At 41.2% G+C, this 27159-nt stretch overlaps 1 protein-coding gene across 1 annotated transcript; it reads left to right on the forward strand.

Annotated features, from left to right (window-relative positions):
• Positions 1–1443: 1443 nt before the first annotated feature.
• Positions 1444–27159, forward strand: cep120 (centrosomal protein 120). Its single transcript, XM_070965472.1, has 20 exons — positions 1444–1517; positions 2559–2715; positions 3189–3303; positions 3449–3593; positions 5731–5879; positions 6523–6720; positions 6810–7034; positions 8139–8370; positions 8486–8675; positions 8971–9120; positions 10017–10199; positions 10280–10376; positions 10966–11151; positions 11546–11635; positions 11771–11863; positions 12675–12836; positions 12925–13047; positions 13919–14017; positions 25179–25324; positions 25691–27159. Exons 1-20 carry the CDS (start codon positions 1469–1471, stop codon positions 25908–25910), a joined length of 3009 nt encoding a protein of 1002 aa, XP_070821573.1. The 5' UTR covers positions 1444–1468; the 3' UTR covers positions 25911–27159.

Below are 27159 nucleotides of genomic sequence, written 5' to 3' on the forward strand. Positions count from 1 at the left end.
GCTAGCCTGCTTGTTGTAATTCTGAGCCAGAGACATAAGGAATTTTCTGTAATTAAAAGAGTTAGACATGTATCAAGAAAACAGTGTCAAATTGACTGCAAACATCCAAGTGAAATTGTAAATTGTCACTATACAATTGATTCAGATAATTAAAATGAGTGCTATAAATATGTAACACAACAAATATGGCTAATTTAGGTTTGATTTTATTTGTATCATTGTTATGGTATGGCTAGCATTAGGGGTAACTATCTTGGAATAATGCAGGGGCACTCCTGCCAACGTAGCATAATGCAGATCACATCATGTGGGGTTGAAGTAGTTACAGGATGGATAATCCCAAACCCAATAGCCCAACCTGTCTATCAGCAGCTCTGCCTCACTTACACAACACCTTACCTGCATAGTATCAGTGATCATTCTATTACTTGAATATAGTGCTATGAACCCTGTTTACAAAATGCTGTCATCTTTTGGGAGACACAGTGTTGTCTTATAAAGGCTGCTTGGTATATTCAGTTCATCCACCCGGTGTATCCAGTTAATAACACACTGAAATCGTATAAACATGAAACCTGCTGTTGCTTTTTTATACTGTATATGCCTTAATTCATATGTTTGGCAATCATGATTAAAGGATGTTTATATATATATTCTTTTGTCTGTGGAGTTTTCTATTTGTAAGTGACACTAAAAAACAAAAACACTTGGCTCTTGCTACAGTACATTAACCAATTTTCATGCACAATGTTAAACCACCATAATATTCTTATATAGTCACGTTATGGAGTTAGTCAGTATATGGTTTTTGTTGAACAAAAAGAGACACAGTTTTGCACAGTAGGATTAATCCTTTAATAACCAGCAGTAGGCTACTGCAGGATTCTTTTATGCTTTGAATTTAAAAATGTGATACATAGTTTAAGATTGCAGAATTGAATGGCTATCTAAAACATTAGGAAGAAGACTGCGTATGAGTATGAGTATGAGTATGAGTGGATTACTATCGATCAGTGTTATTATCACTCATTTTTTCCTGTTTGGTGCAGTAACATGTATGACCAGCAGTGGAGGAAGTACTCAGATCTTTTACTAAAGTAAAAGAAGCAATGCTACAACTACTACTACTAGGAAATACTACAAATACAAATAAAAGTCCTGCATGAAAATTGTTTTAGTGCCAATACTGTCCTCACCCTGTTGTTCCACCTCCTACAAGCAGAGGGCGCTGAACACTTAAGTGCCTCCGTCATCACTTCCGCTTTTAAAACAAAATGGGTGGCGCCAAAGCTTGACAACAAAGCTGAGCGGCTGTTTGCTGCCTGCAACGGACAGTTAACCCCGGAGCAGTCATAATCTCCACTGTGTTGAAGTGTCGTATTCAAGAGTGAGTTCTGAATTAAAAAAGGATTCGCAGTTGATAATAATAAGCAGTTTAAAGTTTCCGTCAGAGCTGTCAAATGTCGCCATGGCTACAAAGACAGACCAACTTCTTATCGTTGTGTCTATCCTGGAGGGTAAGTAGTTCAAGAAGTCGGATTATAACCTGTTTACAGCACACTGTTAACTTCTCAAATAAAATATACAGTAAACATTTTTAACATTGTTGAAGTTACATGAATGTGTTTTGTGTGTTATGTGTGTTTTGTAACGTAACTTGTCTTAAATGCAGCCTGTTGCTGCTGCTTATGCTAACTTGGTCAGTTAAATCCACCCTGAAGTGGAATTAGCTGTTACCTGTTACAGCAAGACGTCCAGAGCTGGAGACCTTTTCTAAATCTGTCACCAAGGACTCGGCTTTGAAAGGCACATTTAGCTTAGAGAGAGCTCGTGGAGAGTGCCGTGTAAACTTAACTTAGCCAGTACAAAACAGATATTACAACGGAACGGTTTCTTTCTTGTGAAAATGCAGCCACAGCACTGTATGTGTACCCGTGCTGTGCTATGCTTCCTATGTCTGCAGACCGTGAGCTTAGATATGGGCACCATTTTCACAAAAATCAGTCGTTTTGTAGTCTTTTAGCACCTATTGTTTTCTGATTTTTGATTTTTGTTTGGCTTCGGATTTGAGCAATGTTGTATACACAAGTATTGTGATGAGAGCGTTTGAATTTTGTCGTATCATGATTAAAGCTTAAATGTGTTGCTTTCTTGATCTTAAAAGCTTATGGTAAAGTAGTATACTCTAAACTTACTCAAACTGTCATAGCTAAGTAATATTTAGTTATGTCAGTATTCAAACACAGTGGAGGAAATGGCTTTAAAGAAGCTCACAGAGAAGAACTTTGATCCATAGTAGGTTAGGTAGAGGAGATGCTTTCCTTTAAATCAACTTTTTTTTTTTTTTTAAGTTTTGCTAGTCACATGGGCTTTCACAAATAGAAAGTCACTTAGGCTGACCACAATGGTATGCTTCACTGACTGCTGGACAAGCAAGTCTACCAGACAACTCCAGCATCCTTTGCTGTTTGACTAATAACTGGTGGTAATTTACCAGCTTTGAGACAAAGTTACATTTTTTTCAACTGAGCATTGTAAACCCATCTTCCCTTCCCCAGGTCGTCACTTCCCGAAGAATCCCCGGCTCAGCCTGGTGGTCCAGGCAGGGTTTGATGGTGAGCAGCTTTCCACAGACCCAGTGGAGCACAGAGATCAGCCACAGTTCAGCACCGAGCTGGCCTGGGAGCTCGACCGCAGGACGCTCCACCAACACAGGTCAGAAGATATCTCGAGAAGTACCATTAGATTTAGTTAATGATAGACTGTAGGGCTACAACTAACCATTATTTTCATAATCAGTCAGTCTGGCGGGTTTTCTTTTTTTGTCGATCAACTAATAGATCTACAAAACCTCAGACAATGTAAAATAACCATCACAAATATCTCGCAGCCCATCATCTAGGGTTTTGCTTTTGCCAAACAATCAAAAACAGCTGAAAATCCAAAGATTTTCAGTTTACAGACTGTGTTTAATTATAGCAATGATAAGTTATTCTTCAAACCACTGTTGCTAGATGTCCCACAAGGAAATAACTATAATTTATCTGTCTGTATTTATATTTGTTGGCATTTATAGTTGTTGGCATGTTGTCTTGTCTTTGTTCTCTATCCATCTCTTGTTTTGGATTTTGCAAAAATGTTACTAAACTGTGTAATATTGATGCATCTTGACATTTCCATCCTCTCAGACTGCAGAGGACTCCCATCAAACTTCAGTGTTTTACTGTTGACTCCGTGAGTAAGAAGAGAGAGAGTGTCGGCTACATCGTCCTGGACCTCCGATCTGTACAAGAAGTCAAGACGGTAAACCTCTTCTCCGTCTGTCTGGGTGACATGTTGAAGTAGTTGAGATTAGTGTTACGATCAGTGATATCCAGTGTCACTTGGACCAGTAGAAATATATTTTCTGTCCTGTTTTGAGTGATGGAAATACAAGATTTTTTTCCAGGAGCCTCGCTGGTATCCGTTGCTGAGCAGTAAATACACCAAACAGAGACCAGCCCTCCTCCTCAGCATGGTGCTGGAGAATGACACCAAGCCCTCTGAACCCTCTCCTGATAGGTTCAAAGCCAAGAAGGCCCCGCCCCGACAAGGTCAGCTGGTACATCAGTACTGCTTGCTTTGTTTGTGCTATTCTCACTTCAGTGTTTTTTTTTTCTCTTGTATGTTACATGTGCTGTAAATTCATTAGTTGATATCATTTCATGAAATTGCTCCTCATTTATCTCCCTGATCCATGCAGCAGTTTCATAATGTAGAGATGACAGTTCAAACTGGGAAGTTTAGGGACATGGAAGTAAATAAATTAGGTGTCTTTTTAGCAAGGCACCCCAGTTCAGTGGTTATTTGATTGTAAATCAGTGTGATGTTGGAAAATAACATGTTCAGCAGTAGGGCTGGGCGATTTGGCTGAAAACTCTATCACGATATAAGTGTTTTATATTCGTCGATATCGATAATTATTGATATTTTTATAACCTATTTAAAATAAGGACCGGGAGAAAAATACATTCAGTTTAAACATTTTTATTTTAAATTGAACCTTCCTCTGATTATAATCCCCTCAGCTATTAAGGCAGAAAGGAAAGGAAATATCAACACAACCATGGAAAACACTCAAATAATAAATGTAAATAAAAGTGTAAAAATGTACACAGAGAGAAACCTGAGAACTTTTTCCCTGCAGGTTTAGTGCAGGAAGTTCACAAACTGATTCACCTTCTGCTGAATAAAATGTTTTCAAATATGTGCAGTGTTTTAGAAACATAGCAGAAACTGAGGTAGACTTGACATCTGTAACATACAAACAAACAAACAAACATGATAGACAGTACAGTAAGATTAACTGAACTATAAAACCAACCTAGACATATGAACAACTTTGGTCACTCTTCTTACTCTAAACATACATGAACTATTCAATTATATTTTTATTGCGTGTTTAAAAAAAAACCAAAAACAAACACGTGTAAGAGATGTTTATAACCTGGCTTCTCCTCAGTGCTCAGTGAAGCATGTCTTTAGCTATATGATATGCCGCTGCCTCCGTTACGTCTTCGTGCCTTTTAGATGATTTGTCATCAGGCACTGAAGCAGATACCTCTGCATGGTGGTCTGCTGCTTGTGCGGTGGTGCTGCGGTTGGCGGACGTTGGCGAACACGGCTGCGCTCCAAAGAGTGAGCGCGGCTAAGGTGGTTAAATAAGTTTGTGGTATTACCGGTTTGGTGGGGACAACAGTCTTGCATAAGTTACAGACCACATTGGTCTGACTACGGTCCGACTTTTAAAATCCAAAATACTGGCGAGCTGACTTTCCCTGTTTTATCGTCAGTTTCTTCGCTCGCTGCAGCGCTCACTTTCTATTTCTCATCTCACTCCTCGCGGAGCATCAAACACGAGACAACGAGATGGCACAACCAAACTTGATAATGTTACATGATTAGCGTGTTAGGTGTGAAGTGTTTTAAAAATAATATCTGTGTAGGAATAGTGGCTGTTGTGATGCTGAAGTGCCTGGTCCATTTATTAGCCAGCATGTGACCTGTGTTAACATCCCACACTGTGTACAGTATGTGCTCAATATCAGAAACTGTACATGTTCTGTGCACATTGCTATCAGTGCCTTGTTAGAGTTAAAACTCTGAAAAATATCTCATATGTCTGACTTTTTCACTACCTACTGGTCTACGCTGCTACAAATTGTGCTTATCATTGTTTTCTGTAGTTGTAAAAGGTCACTTCAGGTTCAGCTCCAGTTGTCGTGTAAGTCTTATGACCCATACTGGATGTCAATATAGATAACTGAAAGTTTAAAAATCTGATGAAGATATATGAGCCAATATTCATTTTTGAAATGGAAATATACAACACAAACATTTTTGATCATGATCCCCTGAATTACATTATTTAAGGACTATGACTCTTTACCAAAGGGTTGGACATTTTAGATTTGAAAAATAAACCTGTTACTACTCTGGCTCTGGGAAAAAAACTCTTTGATTACAGTTTTGTTGTATGGGAGTTTGGTAAAATGAACCACCTCATTAAAAGTACAGAGAAGACAGTGAATTAATGGTGAAAGTGAGTTGTTTGTGCTACCAGTGCTTTTCTGGCTTGACCTCCTCTGCTTACACCACTTAGTTCTGTTTACATGAACTTTTTATCATCTTTCAGTCTGCTCTCTGCTCTTTTTTCCCTGCCTCTCTCCTATTTTAACTCTGTTATTATAGGTTCTCCTGCAGTAACTGACCTGCTCCCAGACAACCTGGAGGCCGTACTGATCCCAGACCAGGGTTACCATCAAATTGGACCTGCAGATCACTGCTCTGACATGTTCGTCCTGTCCGTCACTGTGGCCTTTGCTACCAAACTAGAACAGGTGAGGACAGTACTCATCTGATTTCTGATTGATAACTTCCAACCTGAGCTGATGCCGGCAGCGAAGTGTTTCTTCAGATAACTTTAGATAATTTGACCAATGTGACGCTGCATACAGAAATTTCTGCTCCTGGAAATTCTGGAAACACGTCTGATAGCAGAAAATAGAGAAGCACTCTTTTCTTGGTTGGAAACTTGTTCATTCGTTCTCACTGTGACAGTCATTTTTGCTTTTTCCACCTTTCACACATAACAATAAACCCAGCTGCCAACTGAACTGATGCTGAGCAAAGAATTGAAGAAATAAAACTACAACAGTTAATCAGAAAATGAGTTCTTAGATGCTGAAATTCACAGATTGATGATCGTCTAACAACGAAAGAACATCTCAGGTGGTAACTGTCGTTTTGACATTATTGCTTTAACTCTCAACCACTTCAGCAAGGACAGTCTGTCCCCCAGAGTGTCATAAGAAGACACTGAAGACACAGACTGTCATCGCTGCCAAATTAAACCAATTTCTTGTGTCACATGAACCTGTTCTTTCTCATGGCAGATTCAGTTCGATTGAGTCAGAGTATTAATGTGTGAATTTTTAGAAGGAGCAAAATCAGCTAAATGTGCCTTCTTGTTGTTTCCCACAGTTGATTCCCAGCACTATGAAACTGTCAGCAGAGGGGTCAGAGTTCTTCTTCTACTACACTTTACTGGGGAACGACATCACCAGTGAGCCTTTCCACAACCTGCTGAGCCCCGACTTCGAGCCGGAGCGAGCCTCTGTGCGCATCCGCAGCAGCAAACAGATCCTCCAGACCTTCCTGTCGCAGCAGTCCAGTTTCCAGGTGAGATCCAGAGTGTGTGATGAACAAGTGGTCGCTACCTGTTACTAACTGGCCATGTATCAACATATGTCCCCATCTGTCCTCCTCAGATCCACCTGTGCTGTGGGAATCACTCTCTGGGCAGCGCAGACATCTCTCTCTCAGCCCTGTCTGCTGTTTCTGTGGATCTGGAGAACAAGACAGCGACCATAGAGGGGGCATTCATACTACAACCTCCTAAACGCATCAGACAGACACTGCCGGCTCTGCCTGCCGACCTGCAGCCGACCGTAGGAGTGGCTGTTACTCTGAGGAGGGAAGATGTCGCACCACAGGTAATGCAGTGGATTTTTATTTTCTTTCCATACCCCAGTGAAGGACATGATGTCATGATTCATCTTATGAGGGCCTTTGCAAACAAAGATTACACTGAACTAGATGTTTGTTTCACTTATGACCCACGACCCAAAAGCTAGTTCTTGGATAGTTTTCTCCAATAAGTTTACATTCACTAACGTTACCATATCTGTCAGGGGTCCTTTGGTGCGTATGCACACGCTAAAAATCCTTGAAGAAGCAGGTTTTTTGTGTTGACAAGGTGTTTCTTCATTCATTATAGAAACTCTCTCTTATTAACAGAAATGAGGATTGCTAGTGTGGTATACAACTTATTAAAAAACTTAATAATAACAACGTAATATTAGGCTGCAAATTCCACATAAAAAAATGTAGTTTTTCCTGAGCCGTACTGCCAAACCTTCTTTGGCACTGATAGGCTCTATGAAGTTCGTTTTGTCCTTACTGATGTCTTCTTTGATGACTGCCAGGATATAATCAAATTGATGTTGATGTATACAAAAGTATAGATAAAATTTTGTCTTCAAAAGATGACAGCTCCTCTAACACCTGAACCTGTATCTGCTGGATTTTTCTTCTTACTCTGCATAAAGTAAAGCAGTGACAGGTCATTGATATCCATTTTCTGAAGCTGCTGATACAGCTGGAGCCTTCAGTATGTATTTGACACCACTTGTTACAGAATGCTATTGATTATCAGCGTGGATGCTCATGTCGATATTGTTATTGTTATAGTTATGATTCTTTGTGTGGATGGCCCTTTCTGAGACACATCTTGACCTTGTTATGAGCTGTGATGCATGCTACAACAGTTTCATAAATGTTCTGATTTTATTGTCCCAAAAAATCAAGCTGTGATTATGCCAATAATGTAATAAAACTCAGAGCTGAGATGAAAGGGGACACACATGGTGATTTCTCATACATTTTCGTTCAATTTGCCAGTTATGTAGGTTGGTCCCCCTCAATATGACAACAACCTGGGACAAAAAGTATCTTGTAGCTGTGCAGCAGCGCACCAGAAGCCTTTACTTAGCATCAGTTTAGACTGACAGTCATGTGACCTTCTTTCCTTTCTCCAGTCTTTAAGGAATAAAGAAGAAAGTGGAGCTCAGACACGCTCCAACCCTCCCCCATCTGTCCCTCCCTCTGTTCCTCCTGATGAGCAGAGACCTCGAAGCTCCTCTCCAGTCCGAAAACTTCCTGATTCTTCTCCTCCTGGTCCTCCTCTTTCTCCTTCCTCTCATACAGAGAGCGAAGCAGAGAGTCTCCTGAAGGAGCTTCAACATGGCAAAGACCTGGCAGGACTGGCAGGTGAGCCTGGAAATCCCATAAGTAATTTTCATATAAGAAGTTAGACAAATGAAGTCAGACCATGGATGACCAAGAGGAGCAACATTGAACTTGTTTGTTCTGTTCATATGTCCAGCTGCAGATTTGGAGGTTCCTGTGCAGCACCAGAGTCAGACTGAAGCTGCAGCAGAGGGTGGAGCATCGTCTGTCAGTGTCTCAGCTCCCAAAGTGTCCATCCCATCCTCCGCCCATCACTTCTGCTTCTCTCTGGACCTCCGCAGCCTGGGAAAGCTCAGTCTGACACACCCCATCGCTGCCACACTCAGGTGAAAGACTTCATATGCTTTTTATAGTCACAACTTGGGTTTCATGCAAAAAAAACCCATTGTAATGTGACATGTGAAATGTGTCCATGTATATGGATAGATATTTTGTGCACATTGATCCCACCTTCCTCCACAAGGTTGTGAGATAACAGCTTACTCACAAGCTTCACTGTAAAGACACAAAACACATTTCATACATGGCCTTTATGAAAGAGTGCCCAACCATTCATTGCAGTACATTGGTTTAAATCCCATTCTGTTAGTTAATGATTGTTGTGTATTTGTTGTATTTCAGGTATTCGTATCAGTTCTTTGGCAGTCCAGCTCCCATCATGACCAATCCTCCAGTAGAGCTGCAGAGGAACATGGAGGTGTCTCTGCCTCAGTCCTACTGTGCCTTTGACTTTGCTGCTCTGCCACAACAACTGCAAGACACATTCCTCAGGTAGGAACATACACACACACACACACACACACACACACACACACACACACACACACACACACACACACACACACACACACACACACACACACACACAGAGGTAAAACTTGTTCTTTTACATTCTTCATGCTTAAATTGTATACACATCTGCATGCACTGTACTGACCTGTTGGTAGAGTGAGGAGGGAGGCCATGTTTGTGTTGATGAGGATGATGGTAGGCAGAATAATGATGATTTTTCTTATACTGGTATCTTAAACTGGTTGTTTGCTGTCAGTTTTATCAGATCTGTGTTTTATCTGATTTATCTGTATATAAGCTCTGTTAGTTGAAATGAGGACAAAATTAGACTTAAAAATTAGACAAATTAAAATATTGTAGAATTTTAGCGTCTTAGAGTTAGTCAGTTAGGTTTACGATGGAAAGAGCAACTGTAAATGCAAATACAAAAATAAATTAATACATTTTCACTGCCATTTTTTTCAATATATTACCTTTATTGTGGCTGTGTTTGTCAGAATAAGATATGTACTTGCATAAAAGAAACTAAATCAGAAAATATCAAGGGAAATATAGTTAAATAGTTGATCTGCAGAGGAATTCAGTTACCAAGGGTATTTATTTTTACATTGTTTTAATGGCTCTGAAAAGATGGGCCAAAGACAACTGTCCTCCCTGGTGATCAATAAAGTTGGGTTCTATTCTAACAGTGCTGCTTTACAGATTTGTGATGTTCCCTGATGAACACTTCTTTGTTTTCTGCAAAATCACTTTTGTCCAGTAGGTGGTGCAGTATGACTGTGTAGGCACTGTTTTTGTCTCTGAGACGTTCACTCCAGGTGCTGTCTTGTTTGCTGTGCATTTGAACTCATGCTGTGTATCTGTGTGTGTTGTAGAGTTCCTCTGGTGGTGGAGGTTTGGCACAGAGACTCCACCAGCAGAGACCAACTGATAGGACGAGCCTCCATCCAGCTGTCTCACCTGCTGCGCTCTGAGAGGAGCAGATTACTGGCATCAACAGGAGAGCAGAGCTGGAGACAGACTCACCAGGACCGGGTCCCCGTGGTCAAAACACACCGGTAGGAAACATCACTGACTGACAGACTGATCACATGGTACTTTTTAACCACTGTTCAACAACTGTGTTTCCATCCATTAGACCCAGTGAAAAGGTGGCAGAGTTGAGCTATGTGGCTACACTGGACGACCTGGGATTGGTTAGAGCTAGAGAAGTCATCGTGTCCGACTCTTCTCAGGTGGGACAATTGTGTGTGTGTGTGTGTGTGTGTGTGTGTGTGTGTGTGTGTGTGTGTGTGTGTGTCTGTCTGCATCTGCATCTGCATGAATTGGATTGGTCAATACAGAATTGAGCAACAGCTTAGCCTTTGATAGACGATAAAATGTTTTGGGTTCAGACACCCTAATGAAGGAACATGTGCTGATGCATGTTATTTTATGTATTTGATAATGTGTATACTATTTTAAAATGTCTTACTTTAAACCATCCACTCGTTTGGAGGCTCACATTTCATCTGATCTGCACATGAATGTTGAATAGGTCTTAGATAGCCTTTTTTCATTTATTTTAAACATCTTGCGTCAAAATATTGAATTTTCTTTCATTTTGGATGAGAGACACCACTGCAAACTGCACCTCAGTAATAAACGTATAGTTTAATTAATAGCTCTCTCACAATGGCAATCAAAAGCAAACATTACTCTGTACAGGCAGAATTTATGGCTGAGCTGTTCTATTAGACTGCATTAGATTTTAAAAGTGTACCTAAAAAAGTGGCCAATGAGTCTGTAAACCTCTCGAGATGCTTTCCCTGTTTTTGTCACCAGAACGAACCTGCATTCCCCACACAGCCGCCCTCCCACCCTGCAGCACCCAGACCTGCTGCACCCAGCCCGAACCCCACCTCGCTGGGCCAAACAGCTCCGGCCGCCCCCAGAGACACCCTGGAGTATCGCACGGCTCTAGAGCTGGAGCTGTGGAAGGAGGAGCAGGAGGATCTGTTTGATGATCAGGTAAACACGGGACTGAAGGCAGCTGAAAAATCTCATAAAAAACAAAATTTTCCAACATCAAATGAAGCAATGTAGTATATCTAAAATTATGTAGATATAATAATGTTGCTTTTCTCACTTTGTTTCACTCACATTTATGAACGGTTAGACATTTCAACAGGTTTTTTCTACTCAAAAGGCAGAATTTAAAGACATCTTGAATGTAATGGGTATTTTATTTTTATATAATAGTCTGTGTGTCAATCTGTTCACATGTGGAAAAATGTCAACAAAGCAACAGATCAGCAGCACTGTGTCAACATTCTGCAACATGAAGCTCTGGGTCCACACAAAATGAAAATTTCAAATTAAATATGAACACAAATAAAGGTTTAAAAATATGTTTGTGTTTCAGCTGAGGAAGAAAGAGCTGAGCCACATGCAGGCTCTGGCAGAGGAGTGGAGGAGAAGAGACAGAGAGAGAGAAGCTCTGGTCAAGAAGAAGGTGGAGACTTCACACCTCCTCACGCAGACACACACAATGCTTACATGATGATGATGAATTTAACGAGGCGCTAAAACTCTTTTTCAAATAATGACCGTCCATGTTTTTTAACCCCAAATATACATCTGCTTGTAGGAGGTGGAGTATAATGTGTTGGAGGAGCAGCTCCAGAAGACGCTGTCTGATCTGGAGAAACGAGAGAAACAGCTGGTTGAGGCCGAGCTGGAGGTGAGACTCACCTCTGACACTTCACACAACACTTGTCAGTAGAATTTAATGGGATTTCTGACGCATAAGTGAACTGAAGACTGAATGAAAAGATTTATAACAATTTAAAAAAGACTAGCTCAGGTCTGAAGGTCATTTTGACTGAAACATCATAATAAATTTCTCCCTTTGACAACAAATACTGTTAAATACAGGGCTGCAGGACTAATGATTATTTTTGTTACTGATTCATCTGCCAGTAATTATTTTAATAAATAAACTAATCATTTGGTTTATAAAATGTTATGGTGACATTTTCAAATGTCTTGTTTTGACCAACAGTCACTTTAGACATTTTGCTTATTATCACATAAAACAAACAAAAGCAACAAATCCTCAGAATTTAGAGCTTGAACTGGTGAATGTTTAGTATTTTTTCTTGAAATATGGCTTGAATTGTTAATCAAGTAGTTGCAGATTATTTTCTGTCATCAACTAACTGTGTCTGTATGAATTAAATACATGTGAAAAATTCAGCAGTATTTTACAAATTGGGCTTCAGTTTTTCACTTTTATGACAGGTAGAATTTTTATGTAAAAGAAGGTTATGAAAGCAGTTCTGAAAAATCAAAACGTGCCATATTGCAGCACTGAAGCTTAAATGTGTCCAATAAATACATTTGCTGACATAAATGTGTTCATTGGGCACTCAGAATAACAATATTATCAAAGTGTGACCCACTGTTCTGTACAAAATGCAGCTCACTCAGCCACCGCTCTAAGCCTGTTTTCCAGTGATTCTTTGTGACAGCGACTCTTCCTCCATGTTCAGACTCAGAGGCTGCAGAGAGAGCTGCGGGCAGAGCACGATCTGACCCAGAGGGAGCTGCAGGAGAGCAGCAGGAGGCTGCAGAAGGAGTGTGAGCACCGGGTGGCCCTGGAGAGAGACAAAGTTCGGCTGATGGAGGAGGAGAGAGCCCGGCTGCTGCAGCAGGTACGGAGGGAGGACACTTGTTTGCTTTAGAGGGAATTTACCTAAAAATAATGGCTTCTTTTACTCTTCTCTTGTTTCTGTTGTCCAGATTGCAGACGGGGAGTCTCGTTATAAGCAGCTGGAAAAAGAGTTCCAGCTCTACAGAGAACAACAGAACATCAGGCCTGAGTTCAGGCTGCAGTCAGAGATCAACTTACTGACTCTAGAGAAGGTAATCAACTGCTTTTCCATGCCAGTACTGCCAAGGTAATAAGTACTTAGTACATCAGACGTGATGAAAGTTGGAAATGAGTTGCAGCTATACTCTATACAGTAAGTATTGACATATTTTACTTAAATAAAAGTAGTAATGCCAAAGTGTTACAAGTAAAAGTCCTGCATTCAAAGTATGTAAAAATACAAGTAATAGTAAAAGTATTTAAAAATATACTTGCCAGAGTTGGTGGAGAAGAGTGGACTAAAAAGTACTATATTTTGCCTGCAGTGGACTGTAAGTACAAAGTATCATAAACTGAACATACTCAAGTTAAGTACTCAACCTTGTACTTAAGTGCAGTCCTTGAGTAAGTATGCTTAGTCACATTCCACTAGTGGCAGTATTCATGTGCACAGGGTCGGGGCTTGAGGACAGGCAAGCCAGGCAGTTGCTTGGAACCCCGAGCCACTAGAGGGGCCCTGGCCACTTATTTACAGCAATGATTATTGATAGGCCCGGGCTTTCAGGGACCTTTGTTGGTCCCTGGACTTCACTTTGAGAACCACTAATCTATTTTTTCAGTATTCATCTCAAATGTCCCAGAAATTGTGCATTTATATGTGCAAAAACCTAATTTTTGCAGCGTGCACGGGTTGGGGTGGGGGCCCCAGGGATTTCTTGTTTGGAGACCCAAGAGACCCTAGCAATGACACTGCATGTGCAGCACATGCTTTTGTTGGTTTTTGATTCCATACTTAGTTATGTTTACCTTCAAGAAAACTGCTTTCAGCATTTATGGCTGTCTAGTTTTTGACCTTTAGTAGCACTACAGGTCTACAGGTGTGTTTGTGTGTGTGACTGATGTTTTTGTCTTGTGGTTATTAAGGTGGAGCTGGAGAGGAAGCTGGAGTCCACCACCAAGTCCAAGCTGCACTACAAGCAGCAGTGGGGGCGCGCCTTGAAAGAGCTGGCCAGGTTCAAACAGGTACTGTTTATCCAGAGGGAGCGGTGTTAACAGTAAACTCACAGCTGTTTCAGTGAAAAATGGCCATTAAGGATGTTGAGAGCTAACTTTGAAAGGCCTAAAATTGTGGTCCAAAAGATCATTAGTTACCTTGTTAAGCAGTATTGTTTTAGCTGGAGGAATTTGGAAATGGGTATATAAAACTAAATCGAGTTTCTTTTCAAATGGAGCATCCAAAACTCTTGACACAAATCAGACATCAGATTGCCAAACAGAAAGAGGACAGCAGTGAATAATATTTTTCATTATCAATTCATTTGCTCATTATTTTCATTCTTTGGACCATAAAATATTCCCAAAAACTAACTAAAATACCTGTTATAGTTTTTGACTTTTTCTGACCAACAGTCCAAAACCCAAAGATATACAGCTTTCAATCATAGAAAACCAAGAAAAGCAGCAAATTGGCATATTTAAGAAGCTGGGCCCGTGAATCTGATCTTCTTATCAAAAAAGTTGACAGCAAATATTTGTTGACATATCATTTCAGCTCTACGCAGAGCTGTGTTAAAAGAGACAAGACACCACATTGACATAAAAGCAGGTCAGTTTCTCTCACAGGCAGACAGTAGAGGTGGGGACCCTGAAAACTCAGATGTCCAAGCCTCCCTGAATGCACCAACAGAGAAAGTTCTACTTGTGAAAAGTGAATGACCACATGATGATGATGTCACTGTCACAGGAAAGTGTGTTCATTGTGATGGATTATCAATGTGAAGTCTCACCCAGTTTGGATGGACAGCACTGCTGCAAAATGGAGTTAATGAGCTAGAATGAAAGACAGTCACAGTCCTATAAAGTCAAGACAAAGGATACAAATCTAAACATTAAACTCTCCCTCGAGTAAAAAAACTAACAAAACTAAAACATGCATGTTTGAGACAAATCTTACCCCCAAAATAAGGACAACATGGAAAGCCAAGCCTAGGCCTCCTGACAGCAGTCATATTTCACAGCAGATAATGGTAGTTTTTCTGTGTTGGGACGTCTGGCAAGTTCAGATGCTGCAGGTTTTTAATGTGCTGCTGGAGACACGCTGACAATGTTGGGACATTTAACAGTGCTGTTTAAAGACACAGAGCGGGCAGAGGAAACTGAGCTCAGCCCGGCCGTCATCTGTCAGCTGACATCACACCGTGGCTGCGGGAGCGTCCACAAACACACGAGTATACAAATACAGTATGTATGTGAGTGATCAGTGTGTGTAAAGGCAGCAGAGGCTATGTCATTTCTTTTCATGATGTAATCTGCAGCAATGCAGCAGACTTTAAGACTTTTATTTTTTTGGATGTAATATTTTAAATAGTAAAAGTAATTAATTAATGATATTAACTATATATATCTGTTAAGAGTGTAACAGCCACTGGTGGAAATGCATCCATTCATTCTACTGTGAAAATGAATATTTGCTTTTGGAAAAACAATTTGTTTAAGTCCAACATATTTAAATCGCTCCAGTCATTGTGTCCAGTGAAAATAATTTCGAGTTAAATGTGACAATGTTCTGGCTCTGCACGCCTTTCTCGCTGCATCTCTTTTTTTGTTTTTGTTGCCTTTCATGAAGCATATTTTACGATTGGTTTTGCAGAGAGCGATACAGGTGTTTCTGCTTCAACAAAAAGGATTTTTAACATGACAGTATCTCTTAAAGGATCCTCTGTATGATGTTGACAGACACTGAGAATGACAGTCTGAACCTGTCAGCGGTAAAAACAAACGCACATTGATTGTACACAAACGTCCAGGGGGATTACATTGCAGCACATTTCGGGGCTGCAATGTAATCCCTCAAAAATGCTGTCTCCATTAGTCACTTAGATATAAAAACATAGGAAAACAGGGTCCATAATCAGATAATATTTGACCAGAATTTCTCCGGTTTGTCTGGGACATTGAAATCTTCCAGGACACGTGGACACCAACTCCAGTTGGAAACTGCACATACAACCGCACTTTGATTGACTGAAAATGAAAAGTCAAGCTATAGGACATTATTTATTTTTTTAACATTTATTAAAACAAAGTCCTTGACAACAAATCTCACACAACATGGTGTAGACTATAGGACATAATTTTATTTGCTCTTTCTGTAATGTGTAGGCATGTAGATCTTTTAAAAGACATGTTTATTTGGAAATAATAGTAGTGTGTCTTTTTGTGTTGGTTTTCCCCCTTAAGGACAAAAATAGATTTTCCAATGGTTCAAACCTGTGTGTTTTTAGAAGCAAACATTGAACATTGAACGTCGTTTTAGGCCAATTTTGACAGCCCTAGTTACAAGTAGCTCTGATACAGCTACAGGAAATCAGTAAACAGTAGAATAAGGCTGATACCTGAAAATACAAGCAGGAAAATAAACTCCAAACCACAAAAGTACTGAGAGATGAAAGCAGACTGACTTAAAAAAAAAAAAAAAAAAGACACAAGCTTAGGTGCTGAAGGGAGGAGACTTTCTGAAGTTGGCAGCAGCACACAGCTTGACACAGCATGGCACAGCTATCTGTGTGTGTGTGTGTGTGTGTGTGTGTGTGTGTGTGTGTGTGTGTGTGTGTGTGTGTGTGTGTGTGTGTGTGTAAAAGGAAAGACAAAAAAAGAGCGGGAGAGTACAGTGAGAGGTATGTTTTTACACCAGAGCCAAATATTTAGCTGAGGTGAAGTAGACAATGAAATGTGTTAGAGCCATCAGTTCTTAACAGCACCACACACATGCACATGCACATGCAGACGCACACACAGGCATGCACACAGCACTAAGTGGGGCTTTAGTCAGCCTAAGACTAATGTAAACACACACAGAGACCTTCTCTGACAAACTAATAACTGTTACTGACATTAACCAGCTGGAAAAGTGGACAGACATTCTTCCTCTCTCTCTCTCTCTCTCTCTCTCTCTCTCTCTCTCTCTCTCTCTCTCTCTCTCTCTCTCCCTCTCTCTCTCTCTTTTCTTTTCGCATCGATCACTTCCCCTCTTTCTGTTTTATCCGTCCCATTCCTCTCCATCTCTCCCTTCAGTCACCTCTCCTATCTCCCCTTGTCGTTCTGTCTTGTTTGACATCTCCTTTTCTCTGTCCTTCTCTTCCTTAGTCTTTATTGCTCTTACTGCTCTTTGTCTTCCTTCTCCATCTTTTTCTCTTTCTTTCTTTGCCATCTTTTTCCTCCTCTCTTAGTTTCTGTCAGTTTTTTTTTTATAGCTTTCAGGTTATCTAACATTTCCCTGTATGCAGATCTCTCTTTCACACCTCTTTTTCCCATCTTTTTATCCATCTCACACCTCATTTCTTTTTGGTCATAATGCCCTTTCTCTTTTTTTGTCTCCCAGTCTGAAATCAGCGTTTGTTTTCAGTCTTTCGCTTCTCTTCCTGTCTTTTCCTTTCCTTTCTATTTGTTCTCTCTCTCTCTCCTTCTCACCCCTCCCATCCCTCCTTCCTTCCCTCTAAGTGCCACATCATTGTAAAGAAAACACAGTGTGATTTATGCAGCTCTAAGGGGGTTCAGTGCCGAGTGTCACCCCCCACCTATTAATCATCCATGGGATTGTGTTGAGCAATAAGCTAGCCAGCCGCTAACTATTCAGATGTCACACTCTCGCTTTTTATAAAATATCAGGCCTGTGTTTACATGACCATCCATCTTTGCGCTCGGTGGTTTTTAAAGCCGGCGCTTGTTTGGTTTTTCTCGGCCTCTCCTCGCCTATTTATTCTCTCCTCTCAGCGCCTTGCATGGCGTTCTGTTTAGCTGAAGTCGGATCATAAAAATTCTTGACCGAGGAATAATGTGCTTTTCAACCCAGGAGGTGCGGGCAGCCGGAGAGGCAGAGCGAGAATTAATATCCAGACAGTACTGAGGTATTAGATCAGAGAGTTAGACTCGCTGTTTTTAAATCCCAAAATATTGGGACAAGGAGCTTAAGTTGGTCTTTTCGGAGCAAAAATATTAGGACAAAGAGATTAAAGTTCTGAGCCAAGGAGCTAAATTTGGTATTTTTAAAGCCTAAATGGAAGGTCAGGAAACTAAACTTGGCTTTTTAAAAGCTGTTTCGGGAGAGACAACTAAACTTGGTCATTTTAAAGGGCCATAAAGAAAGAATTCATCACATGTTTCTATCTGTAAATCCAACAGTGACATGAGCCGTCACTCAGGTCACCAAAGCCGAACCCCATGAGAGAACTGCTGCCCTGATGTGAGCTGAGGCACCAGTCGGCCTTACAGGTGTCATGAGTGCATGGAGCTGAACTGAGGCAGCAAATCAGAATCTGACAGCTTAAAGAAAGTCATAATGTCATGAATCAGACATTTGTAAAGATGCTTTTTGATGTTTGCTGAATAAGATCTAGGTGGAGGAGACAGCACTCCACTTTGTCCATTATTTTAATTTATCAGGAAACCTGTATTTGTTTTCTCTGTTTAATCAAGATAAATTAGTTTAATCAGTCTGTAAAAGTTTAAAACAGTGAAAGTAGAGTTTTGTATATGGAGGCAAAGAGAGCACTGGCTTTGGATCCCCGTCTGAAATAAGCAAAATTCTGATCTAAATCAGGAAATATTTGATGGAAGGAGAAGTTAACAGACAAACATTCAGTGCCACTTTCTGGTACTTCCCAGTTTTCCAGACTCAGTGACACATTTCAGAAACATCAGTATTATTTCAGTGGGTTTGATACGGCCCTGGTGATCAGTTGTCCTGTTTGCACCACGTCACCTTCATCATAACTTCAGAGAGCCAAAGCATCCCTCAGGGGGATGGGCACCAAAACTGTCCTCTCACATGATGCTGGGACTCTGTTTGTATAAACCTGTCTGTCAAACAGCAGATGTAACATGTCGACTGGGAGAATTTCAGTATTACTGGTCTCAGAGGAGACTCTGATGGTTCCCAGTGGTCATTCCTGGAATATTATGGAGCTCCAGTATGAGGGGCATGTTCCAGACGGGGAAGGTCAGGGAGGTCGATACATGTTCTTGAGAAAATTAGGGATTTCCAGAAATATTACACTTCACATGAATATAACAAAACCAACATCAACAAACAAAAAACAAAATGATAATAATACATCTGCTGTATGACCGGTTTGTCATCAGAGCAGGGCTGCACTGTCACAGAAACAAAGAGGCCTGCTGATATGATGATGATCACATGCTGAACATATTTATTTTGCATTAAGTTTGTCTTAGTTATAGATATTATTTCAGTATTTAAACAGATTCATTCAGATTCAGGCATTATCATTCTGAAGTGTTTCTGTCCTCACAAGGCCCATCGTATCTTTCCTCTGGACCTCAGTGGGTACCTGCCTCCAATTCAAGCTTCAGACTCAGGGATTAGTGTACTTTCCAGAATGATTCTCACAGTCACCACATTAGAGGTCTGTCACCCCAGCTGGAGTGGAAACTATTAACCTAGTTGAAAAACAGCTACAGCCTGGAGCTCAAAGATACAGTATGTTTGAATCACAGACAGGGCTGGGTATCACACCTCGGTACTTCGTTGGTACCGACTGAAATGTACTCAGAGCACAGAGAAACTGTCAGATAGAGTTGAAACAATGAGTCGATCTGCAGAACACTGATCAGCAACTGTTCAGATAATCAATTGAAAATTGAAGTCATAACTTCTTCGCTTATTAATATTATTACTCATTAACTTTGGCTTGTTGTATGGCACAAGAAGAAAGTATCGGCCTGGTAGTGGTATTAGTGTAACATGAAAACATTTCAAACTATACTCGGTTGTAATCAGAGAATACTAAAGGAGTACAGCAGTGGCATCTGTGCTTTTAATCTTTGTATTAAGAGGCATTTCAGCCAGACCAGCGGCCTCTATCTCAGACAAACAGACCACATTCTTAAACTCAGCTCCTGTGTGTTTTATCTCTGGCTTATCAGTCTAAAAACCCGACAGAGCAGCCTGAAAATACTGATCTTAACCTTTCAGACACTACAGCCACGCAGTTACAGCAGATACAGCACTGCTGGACAGTCGATATTTAACTCTGTGTGGGACAAATCTGATCTCAGAGCTGCAGTCAGGGTTCGGATAAGACGGTTACTTATAGCATAATTCAAGCTGCTGATTATGTTTTTCTCCACTTAAGCATCTATTGACAATACATTTCAACACAACAACTGGGAACTTGATAATCAATCGTTTCAGTCATTTCTGAAGCTAAAACAAACTCTATTTCCAGCTTCTTATTTGTGAGAATTTGCTGCTTTGTCTTTTTCTCACACATGATAGTTAATTAAATATCAAAACAAAACATGTCACATGTGAACATTGTGATTTGCATTTCTCTCAATTTGTAAGCCAAGCTATTGATCAATAATTTAAAATTTTGTGCATTTTCCCTCCGTCTCAGCAGTTTTTAACCTGTGACTGGTTTGACCACCGTGAAGTTCTCTGTGCGTTACTAGTGACAAAGTCATTTGCACTGTTTTTATATGGAGAGAACTAATGTTACTTTTGGCTTTGTGTGCCGCTGTGCTGTTTTTCCTCGTCACTGTGTTCAAAGTTGAATCACAGTCATAATGTGGTGGTTTATGGAGAGGCAGATAGTAAACAGTGGTGCTTTGCAGCTGATGGCGCTGCAATGTAATACAGACCAAGTAAAGCTTTGGTTGTGGCTCGCACAGCGAAAAGTCGTGTCGCAGGTTTTCTGGATTCAGCCTGAATCAGTCCTGGGTAGCAGCAGCTTTGACTTATTTTCTGTCTTAAGTTCTAATGATATTCACTTGACTGTACATCAGAGCCGGAAAACTCCCCTTGAACCCCCTCAGGTGTAGAGTTACCTCAGTTTCAGTCTGTCAGCTCTTCACAGAAAACAGGCATTTTATATTTTTCTGTGATTTCAGCTGTTGCATAAACACGCTCATTTGTCTCTAATGTGAGTCCCAGTCGCCGCCTTCATTTTCTTTGTCCATCACATCCCCGAAAAACCTCACACAGTGGTGCTGAAAAACTCCCCGTGAACTCCCACAGGTGGTGGGCTGCTCAGAAAAACTACATCTGAGCTGAGAAAAGTGTGTCCACGTGTGAGCGATGGGATGAAAGTGTTTGTATGAGACGTCCTCTCACAGCTGCTCCAACTGTTGACCTCTGAAAGTAGAGGTGAGTAATGGAGGGAAGACGGAGGGGAACCTGGGGGAGGAGAAGTCATTCTCTGGTCATCCATCCCAAAAATCAGCCCCCTGACTGTCTCAGACCTCGATCCTGCTCGCCTGGACTTCCTCTCCGAGCGCTCAGTCCCTGTGTGACTCACAGCTTGTCTAGTTAACCATCGTCGTGCCTGTTTGAACTGGTGGATGTCATTTTCTGCTGCCTCTGTGTTGAGCGGCATGACGCCTGACATCATGTTTCTTGTGTGATCTCACGTATGTTAAGAAGAATGTTCTCTTCATTTATTTTTTCGCTCTTTAAAAAATATTTAAACGAGCGCTGAACTTTCTGCGGCCCCACAGGACAGCCGTGGGGACCAATGTGAACTAATGAATGATTATCAGGCGTCTCACTGCAGCTTTAAAGTTACATAGAGAAATAACACAGAATGGGATCATTTGTTAATCCCTTTTGACATGCGCACAATTGAAAACAGCACAAAGACAATGTCTTGAATGTTTGACCTCATCAGGTTCATTGATTTGATTGATACATTGAAATTGCACATAGAAGCAGGTGGACAGAAACCTGCCCACTCCTGCTGTCCTCTGTTGGATCATTTCCTTCGGTCCAGAAATGAAACATTTGATCCTATTTTGCTGTGAATTTGAACCAAAAATGATAAACTCTCTCGTTTTTGTCCTCTGCTGCTCGCCATAATGGTGTCAGCTGTAGCGGCTGGGAGATTCATGACATAACTGTGAAATATCTGCTGCAGGGTACTGAGTTTTAGTAGCTTTTCTCTTTCACCCCTTCTTCCTCCTCTCCCTCCCGTCGAGGCCTCAGTATCACCCCTCGTCCTTTAATTGTTTCAGGACTCGGCCTCAGATTGTCCTTGGCAGCGGGCACCAGAGAAAATGTTTAGCATGTTTGTTTTTGTAGTAATTAGCCTTAAAATGGCCTGTAATACAGACTGCTAATGGTCCACAGGGAGCTCCGCCTGTGTCAACACACCGTCCGTGTGTGTGTGCGTGTGTGTAAATGATGTGTTCATGAGAGATTGTATGTGTTTTTATGTGTGTCTGTGAATGTGTGTTTTTTTTTCTTGTTGGAGGTGAGGCGATCCGGCGTGTGAAAATGGAAGCTGTGTGTGCGCGTGTGCGTGTGTGTGTGAGAGAGTCATGCAGTAATGTGAAAATGTTAGTTTTCCCATCCAGAATGAGCCGGCTGGTCGTTCTGCTCTGTGTCACCAGAACACACGGACAGATTCCAGCCTCTCAAATCACCTTCCCACTGCCCGCAGCCTGCTGGTTGGCACGTTTTCCATTTTTATCCAGTTAGCAAAGCAACTGAGGGGTGGTGATGTCTGTTAGTCAGTCTGTTCCTCCTGCACTTCAGTCCATGAGAAGATATTTTCTGTAATAAGAGTGGACAGTAATCACTGTCATAAGAGAGTGTTCCATCAGTACAGCTTCCCTGCGCCCAGTCGTCATCCATGAAATCAAAAGCAGGATCGATGCTGTTAGCAGACTTCTAAAGATTTCATGAGCTGTATCAACTTTTCCATCGTGACTTCACCAGATGACAGAGTGAAACTCTTGGCTGTTATCTGGTAAATGTGAATTACAAGCCAGTATCTGTCTGTACGCTCTGCCAAAGAGGTTTTCTACAGAGTCAAATCCCACTTTGTGTCTTTTTTAAATCTAAAAAGTCAGTAAGGATTGTAGGTTTTTGTAGTCTGCAGTCAGTTATGCTTTACTCATAGTACATCACATACATACTGTTATCACTTTCATCAGGATCTTTAGACTCTCAGGGCTGAGCAGCAGCGTGTGCGGTCAGTCTGTGAAACTATGATGTTCCCTTTTGAAACCTAAGAAGTGCCTCCAGGTTCTCAAATTGGGGCACTTTCAGCTTTTGTTGGTCTTGCGTTATTTAAGGATAAATATCTTTTGAATATTTTGACTGGACTGGAGAAAAACATGACACCTTGTGCTCTTGGATACTGTGATTTTCTATGGTCTCTGATGTTTTATACACCAAAGGATTAAACAGTTAATCAAGAAGATAATTGGCAGATTAATCTATAATGAAAATAATAGTTAGATGCAGTCTGACAGATGAAGTTGACTTCAAGTCAGATACTGATAAACTGTCAGTGACACAGATAAACTGCCATGAAGGGGCACTACTTTCTCACAGATTCTCACTCTTTGATTTAGCTGATCAAGAAATTAGTTTAGTACAATTAGTACAATGGGGGAAGCAAGTATTCAACACGCCAACATTTTTTTCACTAAACATATTTCCAGTGCAGCTAGTCACAGGAAAATGAGACCATACATTAGTATGAACTGAAGATCCCCAAGTGGAAGGAACATCATCATCAACCGACTGCGAACAGGAGCTCCTCGCAGGTTTCCAACCAGGCGTCAGAGAAGTTGGTCGGAAGAGTTGCTGAAGAGCCAAGGATCACTCAAAAAGAGCTCTAGACAGACCTGGAGGCAGCAGATACAGTGCATCACCCCACAAGACTCCATAACTGAAGAAAAGGCACGTTGAAGCTCCTTGGAAGTTTGCTTCACAACATTTGTGGAAGCCTGTAGATTATTGGAGAATGTCGTGTCACTTTTTGGCAACAATACAATGCACCACGTGTGGAGGAGAAACACTGTGCGTACCATACCTCCAGAGATGGAAGCATCACGGCTTGAGGCTGTTTCTCTTCTCATTGTACGGGCAGAACCCAAATGACTGAATGGAGCCATGGACTTATTGCTGTCCACCAGGACGATGAGGGTGAAGCGCAGGTGGACCTGCGCTGCAGGTGGCAGGACAATGGTCCAAACCACAGTGCAAAAGAGAACTGGTTCCAGAGGAAGAACGTAAAGGTGTTGGAGTGGCCCGAAATAAACCCAGCAGGACATTTGTGGAAGGAATCGTGTGTCCTTCCACTTGATCACATGTCACTTTTTATGGATAGGAATGTTCTGATTTCTTTATCTGTGTAGTTTTATCGAGTTAATACCAACGTCTGGTCTCAACGTCATGTGAATAGCTGCACAATGAGGATGTTTGATGAAAGAAATGTAGACATGTGGAATAGTTATTTCCCCCAGTGTAAGTGGAATATAAATGTTTGTGTTGTTTTAATACTATCTGGCAACATTCAGCGGGTGTACATTTTTCACAACCTTGTTCATTGTCCAGCTTGGACGGAGCAGCGACCCCTAGAAACGAGCGAGCTGAGGCAGACAGTCCAGAAAGCCTTCAGCTGTGTGCCGTCATGAGCTTTGTTGAAGCAGGAACGTCAGCACGATTCATCGATCATACGGTCACTTTCTGAAGCCAGAGTTTCCCAGCAGGTTGTTGGATGTAAACCTTTAAATTGCGTCCCATTTGATTTATAATGAAAGATTAGACTTTTGTTTTCCCATCTCAGACTGTTTCCTTGATGTATTAACATCCAGCTGTAAGCCAGTAGACAGAGCCCAGATTGGTATTATGGGTCACTTTGGGAAGTCTGCGCTGGAGGCCGGAGCAGCTGAGAGAAATACGACTTTTAGACGTTTTTATGAAGTTTTCTTTCTGTTCTCATTGTATTGGTGTTGGTCTCCGTGTGAATTCTTCAGTTCCTGCAGCATTTTCTCAGGGAGGTTTTATGAAAATGTGGAACCAGACAAATTTATCACCAAATCCGCTCTGTGTAATGAGGAAAAACAGTTTCTTGGCATCTTAATGCACACATTTCAGCACTGGGGTCAGAGGTTTATTTTGAAATATTCTCAGTTCAGATTGGATCTTTAGACGAGTCCAGGACGTCAGGACTCGAGTTAGATTCAAGCTGTGGAAGATGAACGTGTTTGAAATCACTGTGACGGTCCTGAAAGTGACTGTGAGGGAAGCCTTGAACTCTTTAACCATCACTAAACTGGAAGTCAGTCTGCCCGTGAAAACCGAAAAATATTGTGTAAAAGTTACTTGAATATTCACAGCTTCATTTGTGTTTGTGTGTGTGTTTGTTTGCAGCGGGAGCAGGAAAACGCCATGACGCGTCTGAAGAAGCAGCAGGCGGAGCTTGAGGCCATGAGGCTGCGTTACCTAGCAACAGAGCAGAAGGAAGCTGTTCAGCAGGACAGACAGGAGCTGGACAGCATCAGGAACGAACTCAACAGGTGATGACGATGTCAGATCATCACGTTTCATTAACCCTTCATCGTTTTCAAACTGGTTCAAAGTGCAGCGTCACAGCATCAGACGCACCATTAGAAATGAAACTGAGAAACAAATGAAATCAGATGCATTTTCACATTTTACTAAAGGTGTTCAAACCACCAATGAGTCCAAATTTATAGACAAACGTTGATTTAACCTTTGGCTTTAGCACAGCTGAGATGATCTGTCAATCAATTAATCTGAAAATAAATCAATAATGTTAATATTAAGCTTCTCATTAATGAAAGATTTACAGCTTTTCATCGTCTTTCATGTCTTATGCTTCATTTTTAATAAGAAAAGTCTTCTGATATTTTCTCTCACAGATTAAAGCAGCAGGAGGAGGGCAGGTTAGGCCCCGCCTCCTCCCTGTCTGGCCCTGCCCCCACTCAGAGTGTCAATGAGAGCGCTGATGAACACCTGAGCCGCCTGCTGGAGGAGAGAGACACTCTGCTGAGAACCGGAGTCTACACCCACGAGGACCGAATCATCGCTGAGCTCAACAGACAGATACAGGACGCCATGAGGGACAGGGGGAATCTCTGACAGCTGCTGGAACCGACCAGTCAGAGACAGTGTCACACCTGAGGCTGCAGCTAACCCCGCTGTTGGCAGAAGGACTCACCTGAGCTCTGAGGGGGTTTATACGTCTGCTGCAGGGTATCATTCATCCCCTCAGGCAGCGTTTACTCTGCAGCTCAAAGTGCCTAACGTGAATCCATCCACTGTTCTATAGAAACACATTTCATCAGATAAGATGATGTGACAGATGAAGAAAGGTGTCATCGTACAGGTTCAGATTCAGCTCAGATGTGTGTTGGTTTAAAACACAGCTGGAGTCAGGGCTTTGTTAGCCTAGCTTAGCATAAAGACCGGAGAGGAAAGACTTTTAGGCAAAGTTACATGCTGGAATTTCTTTTGTGCACAAACGATCATGTTAACTAGAGAGCTGCTGGTCGATGTATTTTTCATCTTTCCCCCTGCTTCCAGTCGTTATGCTAAGCTAGGCTAACTACATCCTAACACCAGCTGTGTACTCAACACCATCATGAGATGACACTGTTCCTTTAACATGTCAGACAAGTCAAAAAATGTTACTGCGTACAGCAGTAAGGAAAAATAAAGCTTTAAACTTTCTAACATCCAGTTATTTGGTAAGAAAGAGCAAAATACTATTTTTCCCTTTACCAGCTTTAAGTTGATCACTTTAGTTACATCATAATTTATGTTCTGTAATAAAGTACCAAACCATGTTACACCAGAATCAATCAGAACACTTTATTGATCCCTGAAGAGAAATTAGAATATATTGATGTGTTCAGCTATATTTTGACTTGACTGATCGACTCTTACTACATTTTGTCAGTTTCAGGCTTCCATACATGAACGACAGAAGATGCTCCAGGTCTCTTTCAGACTACAGACTGTTTATGATGTGAGGAGAGTGTATTGACACTTCCTGTTAATGGCCATTAAACCAAACTGGGACAACCAGTGATAAAATTGTTCAGATCTAATGTCTAAATCTTTTCCAGATTTGAGTTGTTTGTGTGTTTATGTCCGTGTGCTGAAGGAGATGACAGATGGGATCTCTCTTCTTCTCTGGCTGCTCATCTGTTTTATATCAGTGATGTTTTGTTTGTCTGTGTTCATACTTTAATAATCCTCAGACAGCATTCTTCTGAAGAGGTTCACAGTTTGAATGCAGCACTCAGATGTCTGTGAGAAGGTTTTAGTGTCTGTAGTTGTTGCTTCTGTCCACACTGGTCCTGAATGTGCGACCAAATCCACCATC

Source organism: Chaetodon trifascialis, chromosome 6, assembly GCF_039877785.1.
Source record: "Chaetodon trifascialis isolate fChaTrf1 chromosome 6, fChaTrf1.hap1, whole genome shotgun sequence".
Classification (NCBI taxonomy): Eukaryota; Metazoa; Chordata; class Actinopteri; order Chaetodontiformes; family Chaetodontidae; genus Chaetodon; species Chaetodon trifascialis.